This window comes from Brassica napus, chromosome C3 (assembly GCF_020379485.1).
Source record: "Brassica napus cultivar Da-Ae chromosome C3, Da-Ae, whole genome shotgun sequence".
NCBI lineage: Eukaryota > Viridiplantae > Streptophyta > Magnoliopsida > Brassicales > Brassicaceae > Brassica > Brassica napus.
In genome coordinates this window covers 46873430-46889567 of record NC_063446.1, presented here as the reverse complement: position 1 = coordinate 46889567, position 16138 = coordinate 46873430, and the positions used below count along the sequence as shown (strand labels likewise).

Genomic DNA, 16138 nt, shown 5'->3' with positions numbered 1-16138 from the left:
TCATCGTAAACGACACGTAAGATTTCGTGGTAAAGCCCACGTAATGATTTCTATGTACAGCACACGTAAATACTTTCGTTGTAAAACCCTCGTAAATCTTTCGATGTAAAACCCTCGTAAATCTTTCGATGTTAATCACTCGTAAACATTCGATGTAAACTCCATGTAATGTTTACGAGGAGTTTACATCGATTCTTATTATATTATTATTAATTAGTATATAATAAATTTTAATTTATATTTAATATTTGGAATTTAAATTATTTTAAATTTTAAAACGAAATATGAAATTGAAAACATATTTTAAAAAGGCATTTAAAAGTCATACAATAATATTTAAATTCATAATACAAACATAAATATAAAAAAACTACATATCCTCGAAGTAGTTGGTGGAGTTGCTCGGCTGTTGACGGTTTGGATCGGACTCTTCGGGATCTCGTACTGGAAACCCAAGAGCGGCTCGTCTCTCATTGAACATTCTCTGCATAGTCGGGTTTCCCACCGCCATCACGTCTAGCAGATCCTCAAGAGAGTCTAAACGAACCTGCTGGCTATCCATTCGAGCTTTCATCTCAGAAGTCTCTTCATCCCGTCTCGAAGTGTATGACGAAGTTGCCCTTGCAACTTCGTTAACAGCCTATGCCGACTGTCCGTCCCTTCTTTTTAGGAGCCAGCTATAAAATTAAAACATATATTAATATAGTTAATTATGTTAAAATATTAAAAATAATGTAAACAAAAATTTTAAGTTCTACCTCTTCGAAAATTCTGTCGGCTTCTTCGGTGGTCAATGTGACGGGTAATCCATCGGGAGACTGCTGGGTTAGTTGCGTCTCCCGTTCTTCAATCCGAGTAGCCACTGCATGGAAGAGTTTCTCAGATGCAGGATCCACAAAAACTCTGTCGGATGTGGCGTGAGTCATCTTGAATAGCTCAGACAGAGATGGTAAGACTCCCGTCTTCTATAACTACAAAAAAAAAATTAAATTAAATATTAAAATTTAAATTAATTGAAAATTTTAAAATAAATATTAAAAACAAAACTTACAGCTTCTAGACGGACTCCTGCATGAAGTTTTTGTCCGGTTCTGTGAAGCATGGGCAAATGACCATCTTTATCCTTCGTCCTTCGAGAAGCCGAGCACGAATTGGCCTTTTTGATCGAAGAGGGGTGCTCCCAATAGGCGATGAGGCCATCCCACACATCCTTCGTGAGCTCAGTGGGCTTTCCCTCATACCCGTAGATCTCCCACTTGTCCTTCCAATCGGAGACTGTGTTGCAGAGGCGGATCTTTGCCTTTGAAACGAATTCCGCCTTCACCCTCTCGGTGATTCCGAAAGACCAATGCCACTTTTGCTGAAACACAAAATTTTTGAAAAAATTACAATTAATAATAAATATTAAAAAATATATATATATATTTAAAAGTGAAAATTTAATTAAATTTAAAAATCTTACCGCAAAACATTTAAATTAAGTGATCTTAACGTGATTTGGTGTCTTGCTCCAGTTCGGATATGCCTCGTCGTAGTAACCCTTAATCATCGCCGAAACGCTCCGGCTAACACGGTTGTTAGCCCCAAACCTGAAAAAAAACAATTTAACCGTTAGAAAATAAAAATAATTTAAATTTTAATGTAATAAAAATTAATAACTTACCAATAAGTTCCTCGGGGTCTATCGGGGTCTAGAACATCCAAACCCTCCCGTCCAGGCTGGGCAAGCAAATCCTCGACCGTATATCTCGCAAATGGAGCATATGAAGGCACACGTAAATCCGGATGAACTGCACCTTCTGGGACAGGCTGAGGTGCAGCCGCTGGAGGAGGAGGTGGAGGCATCTGCGGTGGAAGAGGAGGAGTCGAAGAAACTCTCTGAGAAGTCTGAGAGTCTGGAACTGCATCGGAAGACGATGGACCGGAAGAAGATGTACCGGAACCATCGCCAAACAACTGGGCATAAGTAGGTGCTGCTGGTTTCCTCCTAGGAGCCATCTAAAAAAAATTAAAATAAATTTAATCAATTACGACATAATTAAAAAATTATTCTGTTACATAACTAATCACCTAAACTATAGTATTCCGTCACCTAACTAATCACCTAAACTAATTACCTAACTAATTAATCACCTAAACTAACTTTAAAAAAAAATAGAAGAGGAAAGGGAGTGTACCTTAGAGGGAGAGCAAAGGAATTTGGGAGGAATGAACGAGGCAGCCTCGCTCTCGGCGTCTCAATATATAGAAAACGTTTCGTCGTAAATGCGACGTAATATTACGACGAAGTTACCAGACCCGCATTTTTCCATTTACGACGAAGTTACCAGGCCCGCGTTTTTTCATTTACGACGAAATTACGTGGAATAACCATTTACGACGAAGTTACCATGTCCGTGTTATTTTTACTACGATTTTACAACGCTTAACCCTAAACACCGAGAATGAAATCCCTAAACCCCAAAGTCACATAGCATCTAACATCATATCTTCTTCTCTACTACTTCTTGCTCTTTCTCCAACTTAAACTCTAAAACCCTAAAACTCCAAATAAATTTTTAAAAACTAAAGAAATACATATTATATAAAACAACATTTGTTACACATACATTAAGATGGTAAAAAAACAATATTTCTTTAAATATACGTTACATATATTACATCACTCTAAATCGTTTTCGTGCTCATCAATATTACATCACTCTAAATCGTTTTCGTTCTCATCACTATCATTACCATCATCATCGTCTCTTCTCTCGAACTCGTCTTCACGTGCTTCATCTGTCGCATCTTCGGGAATATCTTCATATTGAAAGTTTTGCGGGTCGATTGAAAGGATTTTATCAGTTGGTTGTTCTGGTACCTCAACTTCATTGATAGCGTCTTCTTCTTGCAAGGGCGGTTCTTCTCCAGCGACAATGCGCCCACGAGGTGTAATTTTGATAGCAGCTAACCAGTTTATCCCGGAAGTTCGAAGCCGAGGATAAGGAAGGAAGCTAACTTGCTCGGCTTGTGAAGCTAAAATGAAAGGCTCAAATTTGTTGTATATTCTCCCAAAATTGACATCCACAACACCAAATTTGTTATACCGAATCCCTCGGTTCACAACAGGATCGAACCATTCACATTTGAAGAGGACGCATTTGAGCTTCAATAACCCCGGAAATTCCACTTCAATAATCTCCTGCAAGATCCCGTAAAAGTCTGTTTCACCTTTCACACATATTCCGTAGTTACTCGTTGCCCGATGTCTCCCATACTTGTATGTGTGAAAGGTAAATCCTCGTGTGAACTACATAGGTGATGTGGTGACCTTTGCAACTGGACCTTGAACCAATTCGTGAAACCATACGGGATAATAAGGATCATCATAATCAACCTGCAAAAAGCAGATATTCTTAATTAATATTGAAGTATCAAAACACTTACTTAATTAATCAATGTATGAGATATATTACGTACCTGTGATTTTAACCACTTGACAAAGTGCTTATCTTTACGTGTGTCCACATCAGTTGCAGATATTCCTGGTATTGCTTCTTCAACTTGAGATACAAACATGCTGCAAATTAAACAAATAATCAAGTCATACATAATTAACTTCAATTCATATAATTAACATTCACAAAAATATTTACCTTTCAAAGTAACGGGTCACTGCATCCTCGCTGTTGAGCAGAATATAAGTGTGGGCACTATGTTTATCCTATTCACATGACCACCATACTTCTTTCGTTTTACCACCAAACCATGCAATTTCGCAGAAAATGTCAGGAACACCATCAATTGGATATGATGTCGGTACTCCACCATCATCATATCTTCTAGGAACTTTTTTTCTCGTACGAACAGTTGGAGCAAAGTAGTATGATGTGAAGTTAGATGTTTCGGCTGTCAAACTCCCCGCAACTATTGAACCTTCCACCTTTGCAAGATTTCTTGCTTTCCCCTTCAAATGTTTCATCTGTCGCTCATACGGATACATCCATCCGTTGTGAACAGGTCCACAAAGCAATGCTTCATACGGTAGGTGGACAACTAGATGCTCCATGACGTCAAAAAATGAAGGAGGAAATATCTTCTCCATGTTGCACAATATGATCGGAATGTTCTGATGAAGTTGTTCGATGACTTCTTCCTTGAACGTACGTGTGCTAAGATCTCTGAAAAATGCTCTGATGGCTGTATATTGCAAAAGTAATCAAATTAATAACATTTCATAACATATGTATATATATTATAAAAATATAATTACCTGCAAGTGCTTCATAGACATTTGCTGGAAGGAGCTCGGCAAAAGCAAATGGAAGTAGTCGTTGCATAAACACATGACAATCATGACTCTTCATTCCGGAGAACTTTGACCTCGTTCAACACATCTTGACAGATTTGAAACATAACCATCAGGAAACTTAACTTCTGATGCAACCCAGTCAAACAAGGTTGTTTTGGCTTCTGAGGACAACCGGAAGATGGGAACAGGAACATTTCCATTGCTCTTGATATGTAAATCACTTCTTGAGCAAATATCATGTAAGTCCATCCTTGACTTTTTGTTATCTTTTGTCTTCCCATGGACGTTAAGTAATATATTCATGATGTTCTCAAAAAAGTTATTCTCAATATGCATGACATCCAGATTGTGGCGTAAGAGAAGATCCTTCTAATAGGATAGCTCCCAAAATATACTCTTCTTAGGCCAATTGTGAGAGATACCATACCCATCAGGCATATTTCCATGAACATGCCAATTTCCTCCAACCTTAACTGTTTCCTGAGCTCCGTAATAATCACTGTCTGCTTCGATCTGCTGGCCGGTGAGATATGGAGGAGGACTGTCTCTGACAATTTTTTTGTGCCGAAACAATGTCTTATTTCTTCTGTACGAATGGGCAAGTGGAAGAAAGCGACGATGACAATCAAACCAACAACTCTTCCTACCATTCTTCAGTTGAAAAGCATCCCATAAGCAGGAAAATCACTTATCGTCCACAACAGAACTGCTCGCATCGTAAAATTGTGTTTCAAGGAACAATCGTACGTCCTCACCCCTTCTGACCACAATTGCTTTAGCTCTTTTATCAACGGTTGAAGAAAAACATCGAGACACCGTTTTGGATGCTTCGGCCCAGAGATTAATATGGTCAAAAATAGAAATTCTTGTTCCATGCACATATCTAGCGGTAAATTATACGGCGTAAGAATGACTGGCCACAAAGAATATTGTCTACCAGACATTCTAAATGGACTAAATCCATCGATCGGTGCATAACCCAAGATAGACATTACGAATATTTGTAGCAAAATCTGCGTGTACCTTGTTGAAATGTTTCCACGCTCTTGCGTCTGATGGATGTGCAACCTCACCATCTCTCTAGACATGTTCTGCATGCCACCTCATCGACACAGCAGTCCTCTCAGATTGATATAATCTTTTCAATCTGTCTGTAATTGGTAGGTACCACATCCTTTGGTACGGTATCCTATTTCTCCCACGGTCTTGCGGTTTGAATCGTGGTTTTTTTGCAGAATCGACACTCTTCTAACTTGTCATCTTCTTTCCAGTAGATCATGCAGTTGTCGATGCAAACATCAATCATCTCCGAAGGCAACCCAAGACTATAAACCGAATTCTGAATCTCATAATAAGATTCAGCAGACACGTTTTCTTCTGGCAAATACTCTTTAAACAACTCCGCTCATGCATCCATGCAATTCTCAGGTAAATTATGATCCGTTTTAATATTCATCATCCTAGCTGCTAGAGACAATTTAGAGAGACCTTCTCTACAATCAGTGTAGATTGGTTGATTTGCAGCATCTAGCATTTCATGAAACCTTTTTGCATCCAAATTAGGTTCTTCTACATTTCCACTTCCATCAGCTATTATTGTAGTTGTTTCTAAAAATGCATCACTAATGATATCTTGAACCCTATCATAATCTACCATCTGCTCCTCTTGATGATAATTATATTCATTATGCAAATGATTCGGTTCTTCACAATGATGAGCATCCTCAAAATTATTATTACTACTACTAGCTTCATTTCCCCCATAACCCTCTCCATGTTGATACCAAATGTAGTACTGTGGTGTAAATCCTCTGTTTACTAAATGCTTCCATACAGTTTCACTACGTGCAAATTTTGAATTCTTGCATTTCCGACAGGGGCAGAACATCTTACCAATTTCCTGCGTGATCGGTGTACAGCCCGCCTGGTGCATGAATGTCTCTAGCCCGTTCAGAAATGCATTCGTCACCCTCCCGTCGGAATCTTTGTGCAAATACATCCAACTCCGTAACTCGTAAATACTACCGCCACCGGCCATTTTTTTCTTAGATTTTTTTTTGAAATTTTTTTTTCTGATTTTTTTTTTTCCGTTTGTGTGTTGTGAGGAGGAGAGTTGTAGGAAATGACATATATATAGAGAAATTTTCGAGTTGGGTAGTTGAAATATAACAACGATTTTACAAATAATGTTTTACATGGTTTTAACATAATATTTACAACGACTTTACGACGAAATTAGGTAAGTTAAAGCACATTGAATACACGTTTTCACCTAAATATAACGGTAACATGTTTCGTTGTAATGTCGATGTAACGATTACGACGTATTTCTCATTCCACGTACTTTCGTCGTAAACTTACATGGACTTTACGACGAAAATATTTCCTCGTAAATTTACATGGAGTTTACGACGAAATTTGGTCTCCTCGAAACTGCGTTGTAAACACCATGTAAATTTACGAGGAAATATTTTCGTCGTAAATCTTCGTTGTTATAGAGACGTTTTCTTGTAATGGTTTACATGATGTAAATAACTAATTGTTAAAAATCGTCACATGTATGGGTTGTTTCTTATTATATATTTATCTTATTGTTTTACATTTAAACAAAATAATATGTACAAAAATTATTTTGTATTTAATCTATGTTAAATTTTTATCCTCTTTGAAAACTGGATTTCCTTTTAGTAATATTTTTTACGTTTATTAATTTTAAATAATATATTATTGTATATACAAAAGTTTAAGATATGTTAATTTTTATACAAGTACTATATACTCTGCTAATGTTAAGCCGTTATGTATTTATTAACATAAATATTTTATATTTATGAAAATAAAATATATAAATTTATCAATTTAATATAATTTATCATATTTAGTTCAATATAATAATTTTAACATGATTTATTATGATTATAAAATAGATAAAAGTAAAATATAATTTCTATTTTTAATTTTATAAATAATAACTGAATATATATTAAGGCATAATAATAGGGAAAATTATATGTTTACCACTTTTATGCTACCACTTTTCATTTTTACCATCGCTAAATAGACATTTTCAAAAATACTTTATTCATTAAGTAGTAAAAGACTCTTATGCCCTTGTTCTTTATATATATAATAAATAAATATTTAAATAAATAAAAATCTAAAAAAATTAAAAATAATTTTTTTAATTTTTCCTCGAATTATACTATTTCAAAATTCAAACCCTAAACCCTAAAATTCAACTCTAAACCCTAAACAATCAATCCTAAACCCTATTCTTTTTTTGAAATACGAATCCTAAACCCTAAACCATCAATTCCAAACCCTATTTTTTTTTAAATACAAACCCTAAACCCTAAAACATCAATTCTAAACCCTAAACCCCGAAACATCAACTCTAAACCCTAAATAAACCCTAAACCTTCAACTCTAAACCCTAAAAAATCAACTCTAAACAATAAACCCTAAACTTCAACACTAAACCCTAAACCCTAAACTATCAACAATAAACCCTAAACCCTAAAATGTAAACTCTAAACCCTAAACCCTAAAAAATTAACCCTAAACCCTAAAACATCAACTCTAAACCCTAAACCCTAAATCTTCAACACTAAACCCTAAACTCTAAACCCTAAACCCTAAAACCCTAGAGTTGATGTTTTAGGGTTTAGATTTGAAGGTTTAGGGTTTTAGGGTTTAGGGTTCAAATTTTAGAAAAATATAGGGTTTAGGGTTTATGTTTAGGTTTTAGAGTTGATGTTTTAGGGTTTAGATAGGGTTTAGAGTTTAGAGTTGGTGTTTTGATGGTTTAGGGTTTAGTTAATGATTTAGTGTTTAAAGTTGAAGTTTTAAGTTTAGATTTAGGGTTTAGGGTTTACGTTTAGGGTTTAGAGTTGATGCTTTAGGGTTTAGATTTGAAGGTTTAGGGTTTAGGGTTTAGAGTTGATATTTCGGGGTTTAGGGTTTAGAGTTGATGTTTCATGGTTTAGGGTTTAGAGTTGATGTTTCGGGGTTGAGGGTTTAGAGTTGATGTTTCATGGTTTAGGGTTTAGATTTGATGATTTAGGGTTTAGAGTTAATGTTTTAAGTTTAGATTAGTTAACCTTATGTTTTTTTTTTGCCAAAGTTAATCAAAGGGTTATAAATGTCTTTTACCCTTCATTATAGATGAGGGTAAAAGTGGTTAGTGTAAACATGAAAAGTGCTACTTTGAAAATGGTAATTTTTGGCAATTTCCCATATTAATAGTTCATTGCTAATTACGAAATTAGTGAAAATATTTGCATAATATTTTTTTAAAATTAAGATATTGTTAAAATATTTAGATCAACATGTTAATTTTCTTTTAATATGATTGATTGTGATTATATAATACATAAAAATATGATAGAATATTTATTTTTCATTTTATAAATGATAACTGAATATAGGAAATTTGCCAAATATGACTCAAAACTTGACTTTGATTGCAAAAGTATACCCAAACTTGAATCAAATGCAAAAGTATAGCCAGCCCATTGTGACCAAACAAAAAAACAAAACTCATTTTTACGAATATAGCTCCAGAAAGTCTTATGAGTCTTCTGAGATATAGTTGATCTTAAAAACAATTTTTAAAAATTTTTAAAAATATTTTGACAAGTAAAAAATTAAAATCATGTAATTATAAACAGTTTTAAATGGTAGAAATTAAGTATAATAAAATTGAACAGTTTTCAACATAGAAGAGTGAAAGTAGTTAATCATGAAATTTTTTTGCTTAGGGTTTGAGAACATATGTTGTAGTATTGTATGTATTCTTTGGGTTAGATTTTGGAAAGCTTAAATGTTTTTTTGAAAAATTAAAATCTTACTTATATTTGTTTATTTATGTGTATAGTAAACATTTTTAAGTTTAATTTGATTTTATGAAGTGTTTAGTTAGTTAATTTAGTTTAGGGGTTATGGTTAGGACTAGACGACTAACATGTAAGTCGTCTGGCGATTAGAAGGCCTCTCTGAAAGTTTTCTAACTTCCGCTAAAAATATTTTAGTTTCCCGCTAAAAATATTAAAGTCTTCTGGGCGACTTACAAGTAAGTCGTCTAGGAATTCTTCTATTAGAAGACTTACTTGAAAGTCTTTTGAATCGGAAATATTTTACCTTATTGGAATTTTTGTCTCCATATATAAAGAAAAATTTACACATTCTCTCTCCTCCTCTCAAATGGCTGCAATAAAAATGTTATGTTCCTCATTCTAAAACTCTTTAACCTCTCTATAATCTCTTCGAACTTATAAACACCAAACTTTATATCAATTTATTGTTTTTCTCTCATGTCTTTCTCACTAGTTTATCTTGTTTTGCAGGTTTTTCATCACATGGTTCTCATCTTCCACTCATTTGAAGGTAGATCTATTAATTTTAGATATGTATTTTTGTGTGTTCTATAAAGGTAGATCTATCTAATCTTCCACTCATTTTCTCTATTTTTAAGCCATTTGAACGTTTTTGATATTCAGATTTTTCAGATTTGGGTTTGATATATATGTTTTTCAGATTTGGAACAGACTTTGGAAGACTTCCCATATGTTTTCCAGAAGACTTCCCGACAGAGTCTTCTCACATGTCTCCCTTTCATAACAGATCTGAGTGTTCTCATCTTCCACTTGGATATGTACGTTGTGTATTCTATAAAAGTATATCTATATAATCTTCCACTCATTTTCTCTGTTTTTAAGACATTTGAACGTTTTTTGATATGCAGATTTTTCAGATATGAGTTTGATATAAATGTTTTTTAGATCTGGAGTAGACTTTGGAAAACTTATGGGAAGTCTTCCAAAGTCTTCTGACGGAGTCTTTTTCCATATCAAGTGGGGTACAAGATTGTCTTTGTAGAGGAATTATCTATAATAGTTTTGTTTGTGGTATGTTTTGTGATTTGCATGTGTACTCATTTAGTTGTGATTTTTTTTGTAAATTTGAAGAGATATTAATAAACAAATTTGGTAAATATGTTAATATTCCGCAATATTATCTTGCCAAATTATTTGACATAATTGAAGTCATTGATACAACTTCAATAGCAAAACACAATAACACAAAAAAATAATCAAATTTATTAAAACTAAAGGAGAAGAATTCTAAAGAAAACTTAGTCAAATTCACAAAAGATAAACCATTACATAAGTTCAAAGATAGAACACTTTCATTAGAAGTCTTCTAGGAAGTCTTCAGGGAAGTCTTCTCGGAAGACTTAAATTTAGTGCGGGAAATTGAAATATAAGCGGAAAATTAAAATTTAAGTAGAAAACTCAAAATTTTAAGTGAAAATTGAAATTTCAAATTTCTTGAAAGTTAAAAAATATATCTTATGATCTAAGAAAACACATTAAACCAAGTTACTTGATATTGTTGAAGTTACACTAACACTTTTGAAAATTAAATAAATATATCTTAAAGTTACTTAACAAATTTACAAAAACTAACGTAGAAGACTTCCATGGAAGTCTTCTGGAAACATTAATACACATGAATGTCGGTAAACTCATAATTAAAACCAATTAAGTAATGAATTTCATTCATAAGCTTAAATATCGACTAATATACAAGAATTAACAAAAAATATTAAAAAGTCTTTATAGTTTTAAAGAAAATGAAAGTTTAGTAAACATTGACGCAGACGACTTCCACAGAGGTCGTCTGGTAGACTTCTAGGAAGTCGTCCATTTGGGTTAGTTTTGCAATTGATTTTTAACCTAGACGACTTACATGGAAGTCGTCCAAGATAAGCAAGGCTTGACAAGAATCTCGGAATAAAATCATGGACGACTTTCGTGTAAGTCGTCTAACGGATGACTTCCGTGTAAGTCATCTAGAAAAAAATAATTTTTTTTGTTTTATTTTTCAATTGCAATACTAACCTGAGACGATTTACATGGAAGTCGTCTAGATATAACAAAATATTGATTTTTTTTTTTAATTTTCTACTGGACGACTTATGGGTAAGTCGTCCACGAAACGTCAAATTTCTAACACAATTCGGTAAAATGCAAAACTAACCCGTTTACCCTAGACGACTTACATGGAAGTTGTTTCAATTTTTTTTTTTAACAAACAAAGATGGAAGACTTCCATGTAAGTCGTCTCTAAAAACACATTTAAAAGTCAATTGCAAAACTAACCTTTGCATTTACCAGAAGACTTCCATGTAAGTCGTCTACATCCAGAAGACTTACCCGGAAGTCGTCTGTGCGAACAGATCTGAAAAAAAAAACTGATTTCATAGTTTAGACCAGTGAGATAACTTGTTTAGCACACATAAATCTTCTCCAAGCACCCAGAATCTCAAACAAAAGTGACCCACCAAGAATCATAAGCTTCAATGGCTCTATGAAACATAAAAAAATTTAGAATCAAAATTGTGGGGTTTTTTTTTTGATGAATATGGAGAGAAAGTGAAAGAGATCTTGTTTTTAATTCATAAGAATTGAGAAAGAAGAAGTGTAAATCGATTTGAAGTGCATTAAGAGCTTCAAATTGGTTGTTCATGGTGGTTGGTGTATTGATGACAATGACAATCTTGTAAATACTTGAAGATGATGATGTTGAGAGAGTAAAAAAGTCATTTTCGAAAAGAAAAAAAAATTAATGGCATTTTCGTGAATAATCTGAACTTATGGGGTGAATAGGGCAAAGAAAATGTCCAAAAGTAATATAGGTTAGTTTTGTGGTTGACTTTGATTTTTGTGTCAATTTTGCAAAAAGCCCATATATTAATGTATAATAATATTTCAAAGCTAATTACGAAGTTAGTGAAAATATTTACATATAATTTTTGAAAATTAAGATCTAGTTAAAGTATTGTTAAACATATATTTATATTTTAAATGAAAATATATCAAAAGATATTATGATTAAAGTTGTTCAAAGATTCTATATATTATTAGTCTTATTAAAATACATTTAATAAATTTATTAAGGGTGGTCCAACTTAAAAAATCACACATGAAAGAAGTTGTGACTATTTTAATAGAATAGATATATATATTAATGAATAATAATATTTCATTGCTAATTATGAAATTAGTGAAAATATTTACATAAACTTTTTGAAATTAAGATATTGTTAAAATATTTAGATCAACATGATAATTGTTTTTCATATGATTGATTGTGATTATATAATTGATAAAAATAGGATTGAATATTTATGTTTTATTTTATAAACGATAATTGAATATATTAATGTATAATAATATTTCAAAAATAATTACAAAACTTGTGAAAATATTTACATATAATTTTTGAAAATTAAGATTTTGTTAAAATATTTTTAAACATATTTTTCTAAATTTTAATTTATATATATATATATATATTTAAATGAAAAGATATCAAAAGATATTATGATTAAAGTTGTTCAAAGATTCTATATATTATTAGTCTTATTAAAATACATTTAATAAAATTTCTTAAGGGTGGTCCAACTTAAAAATCACTCATGAAATAAGTTGTGACTATTTTAATAAAATAGATATATATTAATGCATAATAATAGTTCATTGGTAATTACAAAATTAGTGAAAATATTTACATAAACTTTTTGAAAATTAAGATATTGTAAAAATATTTAGATCAACATGATAATTTTCTTTTAATATGATTAATTATGATTATATAATAGATAAAAATAGGATTGAATATTTATGTTTTGTTTTATAAACGATAACTGAATATATTAATGTATAATAATATTTCAAAACTAATTACAAAATTAATAAAAATATTTACATATAATTTTTGAAAATTAATATCTTGTTAAAATATTTTTAAACAGATTTTTTAAAATTTTATATGAAAAGATATGAAAAGATATTATGATTAAAGTAGTTCAAAGATTACATATATTATTAGTCTTATTAAAAAACATTTAATAAATTTTTTTAAGGGTGGTCCAGCTTAAAAATCACACATGAAAGCACTAGTAAAAAATAGGGCCATAGCCACGAAAATGCCACGCGAATTTCGTGGCAAAAACGTAAAAACTACGATCCACCTACGAAATGCTACGAAAAAAAAAATGTGGCAAATCGTAAATATACGTAGCAATCCTTGCTACGAAATTGTTACGGATATATTCGTGGAAAGGGCTAGCCACGAAATTGCCACTAAATAATCGTGGGTATCTTTAGCGCGGCAATTTGTAGCAAACACTCCTACGTTTTCCTACGTTTTAATCGTGGGTGTCAAGATTTATTATTAATATATATTAGTCGGACAGAAAAAAACCAAAAAAAGTGATTGCCATGAATCTTATCGTAGCAAACCATGGCAAGCCCACCAAAAAAATATCACACCAATCAAATCCTGCACATATGGCAGGGATAAATACAAAAAACTGAAGCCACGAAAATCTATCGTGGGAAATTTTGTGGCATGTTTTCTCAGTATAATCACATCCGTCTGGCTGGGCGCAGGAAAGATTCTTATAGGTTTCCACGAAAAGAAACGTAGCAAAATCGTAGCAATTTTCGTGGCATTTCTTAGCAAAAAGCGTAGCAATTTTCGTGGCAGAAACGTGGCAATTTTTTCCTATATAAGAAAACGCATGAGAGTTCATTCACATTGCAACCAACTACCATAATAATTCACAATTCAAACGTGAGATCAGACGATTTGTCTAAAAAAAAGAAAAAAAAAGAGAAAAAAAGAGTTTTCAATGTCTTATTATTTTCAAAATCGAGAGTGGATGGATCGACAAATTGATCCAAGTACTAATAATGTTTCAAGAGAGTTTAGCGAAGGTGTTGAAGTTTTTATCGCCTTTGCCTCAAGTCAAAATTCTTTTTTGGAACGAAAAACCATGTTATGTCCTTTTGTAACATGTGGAAACCGAAAGCAACGTGATGTAAGAACCGTATCTCGCCATCTTTATCGAGTTCGCTTCAAAAGTAATTATTATGTATGGTCAAGCCATGGAGAAAGCTACTATGACGCTGGAGAATCATCGACAGGAGGTCAATTTATGGGTATGGGAAATGAAGCAAGTTATGCAGAAGACGGCCCATATGAAGAGAACATTCTTGGAGGAGACTTTGGGTCAACTGAAATACCGGAGAATTTGATGGAAGAACCCAATGAAGAGCAGTATGAAGAAAGAGTGTTTGAAGATTTTGAAGCCGCCAATCAACCACTATATGATGGATGTGTTGAAGGTATTTCTCAACTATACTTGGCATCTCGTTTAATGAAAGTAAAAATTGATCAAAATTTGGCGGGGTCATGTATGGATGAGATATCACAAACTTTTAGAGATGTTTTGCCACAACCAAATATAGCTCATGGGTCATATTATGAGATGAAGAAGCTGACGAAATCGCTTGGTCTCCCTGTTGTCAAGATCGATATTTGTGAGGATAATTGCATGTTATTTTGGAAAGAAGATAGCGGGCTGTTGGCGTGTCGGTTTTGTGGGAAAGATAGATATCACAAGAACCATGGAAAGGGGAAGAGACGTCCAAAACAGAGAATGTTCTATTTGCCTATTACAGAGAGGTTGAAGCGTTTGTACCAACAAGAGTCTACTGCATCACAAATACGATGGCACGCAGAACATGAGTCGCCAGAAGGAGAAATGCACCACCCTTCTGATGCTGCAGCATGGAAGCATTTTAACAAGGTATATCCTGATTTTGCAGAGGAAAGTCGAAATGTTTATCTAGGATTAGCAACAGATGGATTTAATCCAGTGGGTATGAGCGGAGAAGCCCACTCGGTCTGTCCCGTCATCGTAACCCCGTATAACCTACCTCCTGGTATGTGTATGAAAAGAGACTATTTCTTTTTATCAGTACTAGTTCCTGGGCCAAGGCATCCAAAGAAGAGCATTGATATTTATATGCAGCCGTTAATTGAAGAACTAAAAAGTTTGTGGAGCGATGGAGTTGAAGCATATGATGTCTCGAAGAAGCAAAATTTTACGATGCGAGCCGCACTAATGTGGACAATTAATGACTTTCCCGCTTACGGCATGATGTTTGGATGGATGATTCATGGCCGGTTAGCTTGTCCATATTGTCTTGATGATACAAAGTCTTTTTGGTTGCAACATGGAAGGAAGCATAGCTGGTTTGACTGCCATAGAATGTTCCTGCCTAAGGAGCATCCTTACAGAAGAAATGTCCAAGCTTTTCGAAAGGGGCAGACAATAACTGATGATCCTCCACCATGGTTAACGGGAGAAGAAATTCTCCGCGAAAGAATCAACAACATCGAAGGAGTGAAAAAAACAGTAGATTGTGAGGTAATGGACATGATAAACCTGCGAGCACCATAAACGACTACGGCAAAGACCACAATTGGGTGAAGAAAAGTATCTTTTGGGATTTGCCGTATTGGGAAAACCTTCTTCTTCGCCACAACCTGGACTTCATGCACGTTGAGAAAATTTTCTTTGATAATCTTATCAACACGGTGCTTAATGTTCCCAGGAAGACAAAAGATAATGCAAAGTCGAGGATGGATCTACCTGATTTGTGCAGAAGGTCTGAGTTACATATGAAGGCTGATGGAATGATGCCTGTCCCGATTTTCCGGTTGTCGAAGGAAGAAAAAAAAAGAATTTCTGCGATGGTTGAAAAATGATATAAAATTTCCAGATGGGTACGCTTCAAATTTTAGTAGGTGTATAGACGAGACGAATAGCAAGATTTTAAGTCTGAAAAGTCATGATTGTCACGTCATTATGCATCGACTTCTCCCATTTGCGTTTAAGGAATTACTTCCCAAAAGTGTTCACATTGCCATTTCAGGTACATAATCTTAATAATTGGTTTGATATATGTTATAATTGACGAAGATGTT

The 16138-nt window shown here is 33.4% G+C and overlaps 1 protein-coding gene across 1 annotated transcript; it reads left to right on the top strand.

The window, feature by feature from the left end:
* The first annotated feature begins 14300 nt into the window (after nucleotides 1–14300).
* LOC111210276 lies at nucleotides 14301–15611 on the top strand. The gene has a single exon (XM_022710557.2). It carries the CDS (start codon nucleotides 14301–14303, stop codon nucleotides 15609–15611), a length of 1311 nt encoding a protein of 436 aa, XP_022566278.2.
* The last annotated feature ends 527 nt before the right edge of the window (nucleotides 15612–16138 follow it).